This window comes from Salvia miltiorrhiza, chromosome 7 (assembly GCF_028751815.1).
Source record: "Salvia miltiorrhiza cultivar Shanhuang (shh) chromosome 7, IMPLAD_Smil_shh, whole genome shotgun sequence".
Lineage (NCBI taxonomy): Eukaryota > Viridiplantae > Streptophyta > Magnoliopsida > Lamiales > Lamiaceae > Salvia > Salvia miltiorrhiza.
The window spans coordinates 51,638,221-51,649,865 of NC_080393.1; the positions used below are offsets into that span (position 1 = coordinate 51,638,221).

The 11,645-nt window shown below is 38.1% G+C and overlaps 1 protein-coding gene across 2 annotated transcripts; it reads right to left on the bottom strand.

Annotated features, from left to right (window-relative positions):
• Window positions 1–6,050: 6,050 nt before the first annotated feature.
• On the bottom strand, window positions 6,051–11,440 carry LOC130994722 (probable LRR receptor-like serine/threonine-protein kinase At1g63430). Of its 2 annotated transcripts, none has more exons than XM_057919787.1 (13): window positions 10,684–11,440; window positions 10,260–10,398; window positions 10,062–10,133; window positions 9,838–9,981; window positions 9,602–9,748; window positions 9,007–9,123; window positions 8,847–8,911; window positions 7,965–8,219; window positions 7,613–7,818; window positions 7,372–7,504; window positions 7,118–7,275; window positions 6,652–6,867; window positions 6,051–6,573 (listed from the first exon to the last, which is right to left on the bottom strand). In XM_057919787.1, exons 1-13 carry the CDS (start codon window positions 10,766–10,768, stop codon window positions 6,328–6,330), a joined length of 1,983 nt encoding a protein of 660 aa, XP_057775770.1. In that variant the 5' UTR covers window positions 10,769–11,440; the 3' UTR covers window positions 6,051–6,327. The 2 variants fall into 2 exon arrangements, with proteins under 2 accessions (XP_057775770.1, XP_057775772.1); XM_057919789.1 differs by having other exon boundaries at window positions 7,965–8,216; window positions 10,684–11,438.
• Between the last annotated feature and the right edge of the window lie 205 nt (window positions 11,441–11,645).

Here is an 11,645-nt window from a genome sequence, read left to right on the forward strand (position 1 = left end):
TTGCTTCAGGTTCCCATGCCCCAAGTTAGACTGGGGAGGTACTTGTTGGCCGAAGCTCCATGCTGGTAAACATGACATAGCAATCTGGGCTTGGTAATGCCCATTCTGACCGCATTTTCTCCGTTTCCACTCCACTGACCTTCCTTCCTCCACAACTTCGTTTTCCCCCTGGACAGACCTGTACTGACACCAATAAAGAGAAAAATAGGGCCAAATGGCCCAAAAAGTCGAAGACGCATCAGTGAACCACATAAATCTGTGTCTTTTTACGTATTTTGTTTTATTGTGCTCCGTAATCCTATTCCGTCACAACAGAAGTCTCTCATTTACCTGATTTAGTGCTAGAGTTCCTAAATGCTGCTTAGTTGAGTACTTTGTTGAATTTCAAAGTGCATAAATACTACGTAGTTGGGGAGTTGAAGGTGTCAGAAATTATAAAAAAAATGCGTGTATTTCTCTTAATCGAGTGTGCTGACATTGATATCTTTCAACAAATGAAGGCGAACCTGCTTCTCCCAGGCGGCGGCGTTGCCGTAGAAGGCGGATGATAGGAGGTTGTTGGCGGAATGGAGGTGGTGGTGGTGGTCGTCGGAGGAAGAGGGAGGGGAGAGGGGAGGGTAGTTGATTTGTTTAATGTGGGACCCACTAAAAAAATTAAAGGAAACGGCGTTAACAGCCGTTAAACGCGAGGATTTAAATGCCCATTTGTTCCTGACTTTGGGGGAGGTTTTTGCAACAAGGTCGAGTATAGGGGGGTCAAAAATCTAGGGGTGTCTAGTTCAGGGGTGAATCCGCACCTTTGCCCTAGAATGTATTAAGATTTGGATAAAATCTAACTCAATACAGATCAAGAGTTGGTATTTGGATCGAGTCCAGATCGACTCGAAGCAACGCGCATTGTGAGGCCGAGCACATTGAAGTGTTTGTCTTAGATGAATGCATTGGTCTAGGATTATTTTTTGTATTAAAGTTTTTATATTGCGGTATCAAGTTTAAAAAATACTAATATTCTTTTTTAGTGCTAAAATAAAATAGCACATGAAATCTTATGTCCCCCTTCTGTCTCACAATTTTATTTTATATAGTTTTAATTATTTCTTTAATTCTTTCTTCAATTTTAATTTATTATTATAGTAGACAAAATTCGTCAATTTGGTTCAGGCCAATTAACATTTCAAGCTGGACTAGTAAGCCGAACAACTCGATCAGTCAAGCTCAACAAACTTCAAACCAACTTGGATCGATAACAAGGTTAGCCTAATTACTTAAGAAAATTTGTCGTCCAGCCCGATAAGTCAAGTTATACTTATCACAAGACCAACCTGGACAGACCCAAGTCGACTATCCACTTTAGGTCCAATTGCCTAAACAGTCAGGTTGAATAATTCGGACCCGGCCTAAGCCCATCAAGCTAATTTGTCAGCTTGGCGCGATCTTAAAAAGCCCAACTAGTCAAACGAATCAATCCATCTAACCCGAATGGTTATAGATCGACTTAAAACAACAGCCAAGCGAGATATATCGCATTCGGCCCAAACGTTATTGCCAACCTGGATTGACGAAGTTATAAGACCAAGCCGTCAAACCCTAAAAGGAGTCTCCCACCAAGCTGATGCAATTAGAGGGTAAATCTTCATGATCCCGTCCAAAGCGCAACAACCTGGGAGATGAGGGTTTTGACGAGGCCAGACTGTAGAAACCCTAGCGGCCGGACGTCTCCTATATAAACATTCAGACTAAATGTTTAAAGGGATACGAAAAAATCTTACTTGCTATCTATTCCTTAAATTCTCTCTATTCCACCACCACGCTAATTGCTTTTCCAAGTCGGAAACAGCCAACTTGGCCTATCTCCGCCTCCCATATTTCATTATCACAACACACCGTTACCGTTTCCACCCTCCGACACCGCTTACAGCCTGGAATAACCACGCATTCCAGCCTGTTTTCCTCTCTTATTTCATCATGTTCTTTATTTCACTTCGCTATTCCGTTACTGACTTGAGTGTCAGAGGCTCTACGGTCGACACCCCCTCCCGGTGCTCAACCTAGGGCTCTTACGTGTTCTTGTGTTGATAGGTTGCTAGTGCCCGATCAATCCGGACGTCCAGACGTCATCTTCAATTGTAGATTTTATCCTCTACAATTATATTTGACTATAATTTTAAGATAATTAATTAAGATTCACTATTCAATTATAAGTTACAATTAATTCTTTATATTTCTTCTTCTATTTTTTAATTTATAATTGATTATTAAGTGTAATTAATCCAAAATTAGATATATATATATATATATATATATATATATATATATATATATATGGTCCAATTCAATGAAAAAGAATCCCTTAGATTAAGAAGAAATAATAAATCTTGTTCATTGATTCCAACTGATCCAATGCTGCATATTTTATTAATTATTGCTTTTTGATTGATATATATATATATATATATATATATATATATATATATTGCAGTAAATTATTTAAAAATTCGAAAAGGACATATTGGTCACTCTTGCAAATCATGTTTAAGGTAAGATTAATTAATTATCATATCCCTCATTTTTAGCAACAAATTGTAGAAGAATATCTCATTAGATATTTCAACGAATTCTGCTTCCGTTTGTCGAAATACTCCATGGATCAAAAGGAAGAAGAAGGTAACTTTTTGCCTTAATTGTTAAATGACAAATTTTACGATTTTTTTTGTGCTATGACATTTTGGCTTCATCGTCATATGTTGTTCGACAATCAATTCAATATTCGGCGGAAAACTTCATGGATCAATCTAAAGAAGAAGGCAATTTTTTGATTTAATTCTTAAATGAAAAATGTTGCTCGCCGAGTGGTTTTCCGGTCGTCGTTTTGCGATGGTGTTCGGCCATGGAGGCTCTCGGCTTAGCCATCTGTGTGCGTGGAAGAATTAACTACACGATAGTGGTTTCTCGGCTCTCTGTTATAGTAGGGAGAGAGAGAAACGGAGGCCGTAAATCGGCCGGTTGCTACATCAGGAATACGGCGTTGGTTGCCGAAGGATGTGGCGGCCGTTGGTTGGAGAGATGGAGAGAGTATTTCGGCTTTTCGATTCGTGATAGTGGTAGCCTGAAGATGAAGGAACGGCTACGTGTTGACGGCTCACGGCCTAGTGGCCAGTCGGCGCAGAAATGAGCCAGCGAAGGGAGCCCACTTAAGCTCCTATTCGATTAGTCATTACACTATTAAATAAGTTGAATAAAAACCCATTAAAGTTCATTACAATAATGGATAAGTTCAACAAAATATGAACTAGGTTCGACGAGACTGAAATATAAATAGTTATTTTGAATATCCAAGTTTTATATTGGTGACGTAAAAACTTAATATTTTGCAGGTGAATGTGAAGTGCTAACTGAACTTATATTATAATGAACATCTTCAAAATTGTAATGAACTTACACTACGTATTCTAATGAACATCTTCAAAATTATAATGAACTTACACACAACGTATTCTAATGATAAACATAATTAATCACAAATTTAAATATGTTGAACTCATTTTTTGAATTTGAGTTCGATAAATATTTGTCGAACTTTATAGTATTAAATTTTATGAACTTATATATATTGATTATCTCATATCTTGAACTTTCAGTAGGGATCAATTTCGACGAAGCAGTAGGGATCAATTTCGACGAACGGCGACGAACATGTGAGATTGATTCGATGAAGCAGTAGGGCAAAGTCTGATTCGACGAAATCTCTAATGAAATCTACTTCCACAATTTGTTGCTAAGATTAAGGGATATGATAAAACTGAAACTAACGCATAACTCTGGAAAGAAACCGTACATAATATATATGTAAATTACAATCATATCCTCTAATTAAAATATAGGCAGCAAAATTGGATAATTAATATTAACCAACGGATTAATCAATATGGAGGGCCAAGATCACTTCTTTTTTCTTTTTTACATATATGCCTTATTCATTGAACCTTTGCCTATATATATATATATATATATATATATATATATATATATATATATATATATTTGTGTATATATTTATGCACATGAAACCAGTTGTACGGTGCAACCGGTTGCACAAGAGTATTTGTGTATATATATATTTCTAAATTCCAATTTAATTTTTAGAGATAAATATTAGAGTGGATTTTGAAAATAGCCACTTTTATATAGTAAAAATAAATTTTACCCACTAATATAAAAACTTAAAAAATATATCCACATTTACCATTTTACCCTTATATATAAAATTTTTACAAATACCCACGAATTCACAACCAGTGAATTCACAACCAAAATAAATTTTGGTTGTGAATTCAAGCTTTAAAACTCGAATTCACATCTGAATAACAAGTATTGGTTGTGAATTCAAGTTTTAAAGTTTGAATTCACAACTATAAATAGTGTTAGTTGTGAATTCGCGTGAATTCACAACCCACGCTATTTCAAATTGTGAATTCACAACCAATAAAACTTAAATTCACAACCAACATTTTTTCAAGTTGTGAATTCACAACCAATAAAACTTGAATTCACAATCAACATTATTTCAATTGTGAATTCACAACCAACGTCGATAATTCAGTTGTGAATTCAAGAACAATTGTACAAAATTGCGCGATTTTCATCAATTTCTTCGTTACTTATATTTTTTCCGATTAAATTCAAATTGAATTAAACTTTTCCTCAAATTTCTCTTCTAAATGGCATATAATCGAATCTGCTATTCAATTTCGGACTCACCAATTGATTGGAGAAAATTGAAAGAAGAAGAGGGGATAGCTTCAAATTTAGCCTAAATTCCAACATAAGCGAATTCGTTCACACAAATGCAAGAAAAATGGCAACAAACTCTGGTTCAAAATCTAAATTCAATTCTGATAGCATCAAATCTGCATCTCGAGAAGAAAAGGCCAAACTCCGGCGATGAATTCCTCACCCAAACTCCGGCAGTGCACCACATCACCTGCAACATCCTCGACGGCGCTGCCATTGGTCTCCGCCCTCGACCGCTGCGAGATCTACGTCTGGCGCAGCACCTTCCGCCACCGTCGTACTCCAGCTCGCCGTGCAGCTACTGGCCGAATAAGAGAAAGAAAGGGGGAGCGAGAGAGAGAGACAGAGAGGAGAGAGTGAGAATTTTATAAAATATGAAGCAGCCGGCCCCGTCACGCCGCCGTTCCTCGACCGGAAGGTCGTCGACGCTGACCAGCTTCAACTTCGATCCGGCGGTGCTCCGCCGTCCGCCGACGCTGATCGGGGAGGAGGACAGCCTGGAGCAGCGGAGGAAGCCGATCGCCGCCGCAGTCCTCGGCCTCAGCAAGCTCCAGATCGAGAAGAGAGAGAGAGAGAGAGAGAGAGAGAGAGAGAGAGAGAGAAGAGAGCGTGCAGAGAGAGAAGAGAGAGAAAAAAAAATGAGAGAATGAGAGAAGGCTAGGGTTTGCCCATTTATATAGAAGGGCAATTTAGTCCTTTAACACAAAAAGTGGGTATTTTTTTATGTTTTTATTTGAGTGGGTAAAATTTATTTTTACTATATGAAAGTGGGTATTCTTATATATTAACACTAAATATTAATTAGGGTTTAAATATAGTAATATTTTTTATTTTTAGAATAAGCAATTTGAAATAATGAAATTGATAGTAGAGGTGATCTTAGGTGCAACATGTTGGCACCATGCAACATAAATACATAATGGTGTAAAGAGTCCGGATCAAGCTTCATACCACGGATCGATCATGTTGCAACATGTTGCACCCAAATTTTTGTTTTAATAGTAAAACACGATGGAACACGATAAACTTATGGATAAACCAAGACAGGAAATGGAGTGCAAATTCTACGCTCTTTTAGCGCAGAATCTGTTGCAAAAGAGTAATTTCTCATCTGATCGACAACTAGTGAACTTGTTTCTTCTTCTTCTTTTTTTCTTTTTTTTAAAAATAGGTTTTTAAATAGATTCATGGTGCACCAAAATGCACAGATTGCACACTCTCTCTCAAAATCATGATCTTTCAGAGAGAGAAGGCGAAAGTTTAATACAACCAACAAAATCTCAGCTTTTTTCTTCTTCTTTGAAGGTCAAAATCTCAGCTTAAAAACACACAACACCAAGAAACATCAAAGAGAATTCAAAAAAAAAAAAGAAACATCAAAGAGTCACAGCGAAGCAAAAACTTTTGGCCTACCTAATGATATCCAAAAAAAAAGAACTATGAAGCATTTACAAGAACTCAGGCACCTCAAGGAGATTTGCAGCAACCCAAAAAAGCGCAAAGAAGAATTCGGATTTACAGTATGGGCAAGACTCACTATGAAGAAAGCGCGAGCTCAGCCCAAGCCAGAGACGACGCTTTCATCTCCGCAGGCACAGATGTGTCGATGCCACTCTCCAACATGGTGCACAGCTCCAGCATGGACGTCCTCGTGCTGGTGTTGGGACGGATGCACAGGTTCACAACGTCGCACACCACTTTCAGATCCTCGTATCTGAAATGCTTCAGCTCGGGATCCACGACATAAGAAATAACCTCTGGCAAATCCAGATACTCCTTAGCCTGCGATAAAGGTGCAAGGTTCCGTTAAAACAGTTGAGATGGCGAAATTTCAAGTGAGATGAGTCGAGAGTGTTGTACCCAATCCACCAAGCATCCTTTATCTTCACAATACGGAGGTCTCCCGCTCACAATTTCAAGTAACAGAATCCCGAATGCATATATGTTTCCCTGGATATCAAGATGACGCCCTTCCAAATTCTTCGGGAGAATGCAAACTGCACCTTCGTTGCTGATGGTGCCCGAGCTTTTCTCAGATCTCGAAACAACTGCCTTCCAGCACTCAAAATCAACCAGCTGCAGAAGAAGACGAGAGTATTTACTAAGAACTTTGTATTTTTATGGTTTATGTCCCACCCAACAAAATCCGGCGACAGATAATGACTAGTGACTAGTGAGTCAAGATTCATAGACGGATTCCCAGGTTTAGGATTTTTTCTGCAATTTTATATTGAATATCGGAGACATTTAAAAAAAAACAATAGAAATTGGGGACACAAATTATAATTAACCCTTATTATGGGATTGACAAGTTATCTTGCCTTACCTTGGGAGAAAAATCATCAGTTAGATAGATGGAACTAGAATTCAGCTCAGATATTGTAAATGGTGGATTGAGTTCGGCGTGAAGATACTTCAAACCCCGGGCAATCCCGATAAGAATTCTCATGCGCCGAGTCCATGAGAATTGGCATGCTTCTCCATCTACACTTAATCAGAAAGAATCCAATTTTCAGCTGTTATAACTATAACATGATGAAGTTCCAAACGGTAAAATGAAAACAAGGAAAGATTACATACAATGAAGGTGCTCATAGAGCGTTCCGTTCGATGCATAGTCGAAAACCAGCATCCTTGTAAATGGCTTGCTTTCCGTGCAATAGCCGAGCAATTTCCCCACATTCTCATGATTTAATCTTGCCAAGCCGGCCACCTGAATCACGTAATATTTTTCTTTAAGCATATTTGAAGCAAGAAAGGCTTATAGATTCAAAAATATTGCAAGAGCCCTAAGCAAATTTTACTTAAAAAAGAGCAGAACCTCTTTCTGAAAATAAAGCTCAAGGTAGCCTGACCACTGCTCCTCTTTAATGCAAAGGGATATTACGGCGATCTCCGGCCCGCCTTTCATGGTTCCTTTATATACTAAGCTATCCGGAGACGAGCCGATGATGTTGCTGAAATCTTCACAGGCTATTTCGAGTTCCTGTCTCCTATACCTCACTACATCCTTCAGTACTTCAGAATCTGCATAAGCCTCTTGTTAGGCCACACAGCAGAGCATAGAAGCTCGATAGTCGATAAAGAAAATTTGTCATAAGCTACCACTTCTCTTATTGGTCACTGAGGGAATAAAATTTCGATTGCTGTAAGTCAGGTTTGCAGAAACGAACCGATATAAATTGAAATGTCGTCTTTAGCACTCGAAGACTTCTTCCACGGGATCATGACAGAGTGTCGTCTCTTCCACTTCTGGGAGGCCGTGAAAAGAGCAATCACGAAGAGCACACCTACTATAGTTCCGGTTCCGATTTCAAGAGCCAAGAGCCACAAAGGTTTCGATGCATTAGCTCGACCCTTCGCTTCTTCTGCAATAGGCATGTGCTTCGGGTTAACTGAATGGCCTTTCGTGGGTGGCGCACCACCTGCTGTAGAAATAGTCATTACAGAACATTATGTTAGTTGCAACAAATTCCAGATTTTCATCATTTCTTTGCAGGATTTAAGTGGCAAATCACTGAAAACCAAGTGAAACAAAATACGTAACATAAGCTCTAGTAAGCAAGGAAGAAAAAGGTAGTTGTCTCTTGTCTAAGCTTTTAACCAGGGGAAGACACACACACACACTGTTGGGGAGCCTCGGCTTCCCCACAACATTCTTTTTTGGTTTTTTACATTTGTTGCGTGATTCATTGGAAATTTACTCTACGGCCCTCGTCGCGGCTAGAGTATGGAGAAATATCTTACAAGAAAACATCGGTTTTTAAGAAAGATATAAAGAAAATCAAATATGTTAATAAAATGACTTAACATGTCTATAAAAAAGAGAAATAAATATAAAAATATTGGCGATGATCCGTCCTCCTTCATTGTTTCTTTCATTCATGAAAGTGTCGCTCATCACACAATAGTAAGCGACTAAGCCCCCCTCCCCTCTCAAATTAAATTCCTGCATCCACCCCTGCTTTTAGCCATTGTTGTGCAATAGAACCAACGAAAATAAGATATAATTTACGCATTCCATCTACCAGTACACCATGTGCTTAGTTACCTACCACATAATGCAGCCGATCGCTGCTTCGCATCTTTGTCTTGAAGGCAATTGCCCTGGAAACTTGTCCTACAATCAGAAAAAAGAGAAAGATTGATAAGAACATTGAACAAAAAGTAAAGAAATAATAGATGAAGAGAAAGGCAAAAAAGTAGCTGCTATACCTAGGAAGATATCCCAAGCATTTAGGAATGACTCCGACCAAAAAATTGAATGAAAAGTCAGCCACTTTTAGTCGGGAGGTTCGACAAAATCCAGTGGGCTCGCTGTTTGAAGCATATCTAATGTGATTGCATCAAGGGACATATCCAGACACAAGTTAGGTAAAGTGTTAGCTGAAATAACCAACATTTATATGTTTCGAGTTTCAACACAACAAGTTATCAGAGACAGAACACTATTGGAAGTAAACACAGTGAACCAACCATATAGGACATCAACCCCGCACAAGCTACTAAATCGGGACATAAGTTATTGGTTAGGGCATCATTCTCCCAACATCAGAAACGAGTTGAGCAAGTATAGTTTAAAGAAGAATTTGCATGATGCTAAAACCCTAGAGGTTAATCATACTTAAATTAACTAATACCTAGGAAGTTGATACTTTAAACTTTCATCTCTCAATGAAACGAGATTGCCACAGAATAGTGTAGACTATAGATAATAAACACAGACAAGCCTTAATTCATATGATCATTGTAACCTGGTATTGCAAGGAAAGTTAGTGACAAACACATAAAAAAAGAGCTTTATTATTACATTCCACGTGTATCTGAGGTAGTATCTGAACCATTAGCAGGCAGAGTGCCAATAAGCTTATTCCTATCCAGTCGAAGCTCCTCAAGATAATCCAAGTTCCCAAGTTCAGGAGGCAACTTTCCCGTCAACCCATTGGATTGAAGATTTCTGTAAGAAAACCGAAGACAACCAATGCTAAGAGAAAAGTAAAGGCCAAGCAACTGAGGAAAAGTAAAGGCAAGTCATATTTCACTAACATTGTCACAATGCTGCTTAAGTTCCCAATCTCGGGAGGGATTGCTCCTGTTAGCTGATTCGAACCCAAGTCCAAAACCTTGAGGTTTTTCAGCATGCCTATTTCCTTAGGAATTGTACCAATCAACAAATTGCCATGCAAAATTCTGCTCCACATACATAAAATGAGCCTCATATATGGAGCCACAATAACTAATCTTGCTCATTTGAGAAGACAAGAGCTTACAGTTCTTGCAAACCCGAGAGCTGGTACAAGTCTGGTGCAATAAACCCCTTCAAAGACTTTCCAGACACATTACTGCAAGCTCGAGTAGCATCATAAATGTCAAGTTATGCACATTAAACTTGTTTCCTATAATTATTTATACCAACATTATGCAGAATCTTTTGCTCTCTACTAACACACACTGGCAGAAGATCTTACAGCTTTGTGACATGATCTCCAGCCACAGAGCAAGCAATGAAAGGCCAACCACAAGGATCGGAGTCGAGAAAATTCCAATTCGACAACACATGCGAGGGATCCTCCAAAATCTCCCTCTTGAAGGAATTTAAAGCTTCAACTGAACATAATATAACCCACAATTCCAATGTAAGACAAAACCAACACATAAAATCTGCACCTAAATTATTCAGCTGCAAAACCACAGTCTTACATAGCATTAGACTATTATCTATGAACAAGTACAACCCAAGATCTAGCAATACAAAATCATTAAAAGTATCCCACATTTCAATAAAATCAAACAGTAATTGAATAACTACCAGTCAATTACCATACATAGTAATTCAAGAGCAATTCAATCAAGAATCAAGATCTCTGAGTATCAAATGAGAAGCTATTTTACCTTCATTTTGGGGGAATGTGGCGCAGTCTGCCAGAAAGAGTCCTAAACTTAATAAAAGAGCTCCAAATGAAGTAAACCATCTCATCTTTCAAGCTGAATCATACACACACACACACACACACACACTTGTGTTCTTGCAGAGGCAATCCAAAAAACCAGTGTAAAAAAAACCCAAAAAGAATATGGAGCTAGAGTAGCTGAAGCCAGCCCAAATGTGGGCGCTCAACTGGTTTATCAACAAAGAATTTAAAGAAAGAAAGAAAAAACAGAATATAAGAAGAAACCAAGATTCTCTCTTTATTCTACGCGGAGAGAAAAGAAATAAAGAAATAAAAGAAAGCGAGCTGCACAACAAATCTGGAATCAGAATCAGCAACTGACAGCGGCGAAGAGGAAGACTTGGATTCAAAGGGAGGCTTGATTTCACAGAGAGAGATGAAAGACTGCGATTTACAAAGACAGCCGCATTCAACAAAGTGTTGGAGTTCGACAGTGAAGCTCTAGAATGTCGTGCTTAATTTTCTTGAGCAAAATTGCCTGCAAAATCTGGCGGTTGTGTCTGTGTGTGTGTGTGTTTATTTTATTTAATTTTTTTGTTGATTAATGAGGATGGAAGAAGTTGAGGAAGCAGGAGCAGGAAAGGGGGAGTAGTGGGATTAGTGGCGTAATTACTTTTTATTAGAGATGATTATTGTGATTATTACGTGAAGCTAAATCTAAATATCTTAGAATAAGGGCACTAGCATCATACCAAACAAATACAACCATCTAACTATTTAATATTTGAGTCTTAAATACAGTCGTCGCCATCACTTAAAGTCGGAAAAATGAGCATGAAAAGAAAATATTGATAGAAATTAGCATAAAATATTGATAAAAATGAGCATAAAAAAAATAAAATCTTTACACGACGAATAAAAATATAGTGTCATTCTCAATATATATATATATATATATATATA

Excerpts from the sequence above, each read along its gene's own strand:
- LOC130994722 (XM_057919787.1), bottom strand. The coding sequence starts at position 10,768 with ATGAGATGGTTTACTTCATTTGGAGCTCTTTTATTAAGTTTAGGACTC. Across the intron at positions 7,819-7,964 it reads CGACATTTCAATTTATATCG|ATTCTGAAGTACTGAAGGAT; the intron begins GTTCGTTTCTGC and ends AGGCTTATGCAG. Across the intron at positions 6,868-7,117 it reads CTGATGATTTTTCTCCCAAG|CTGGTTGATTTTGAGTGCTG; the intron begins GTAAGGCAAGAT and ends CTTCTTCTGCAG.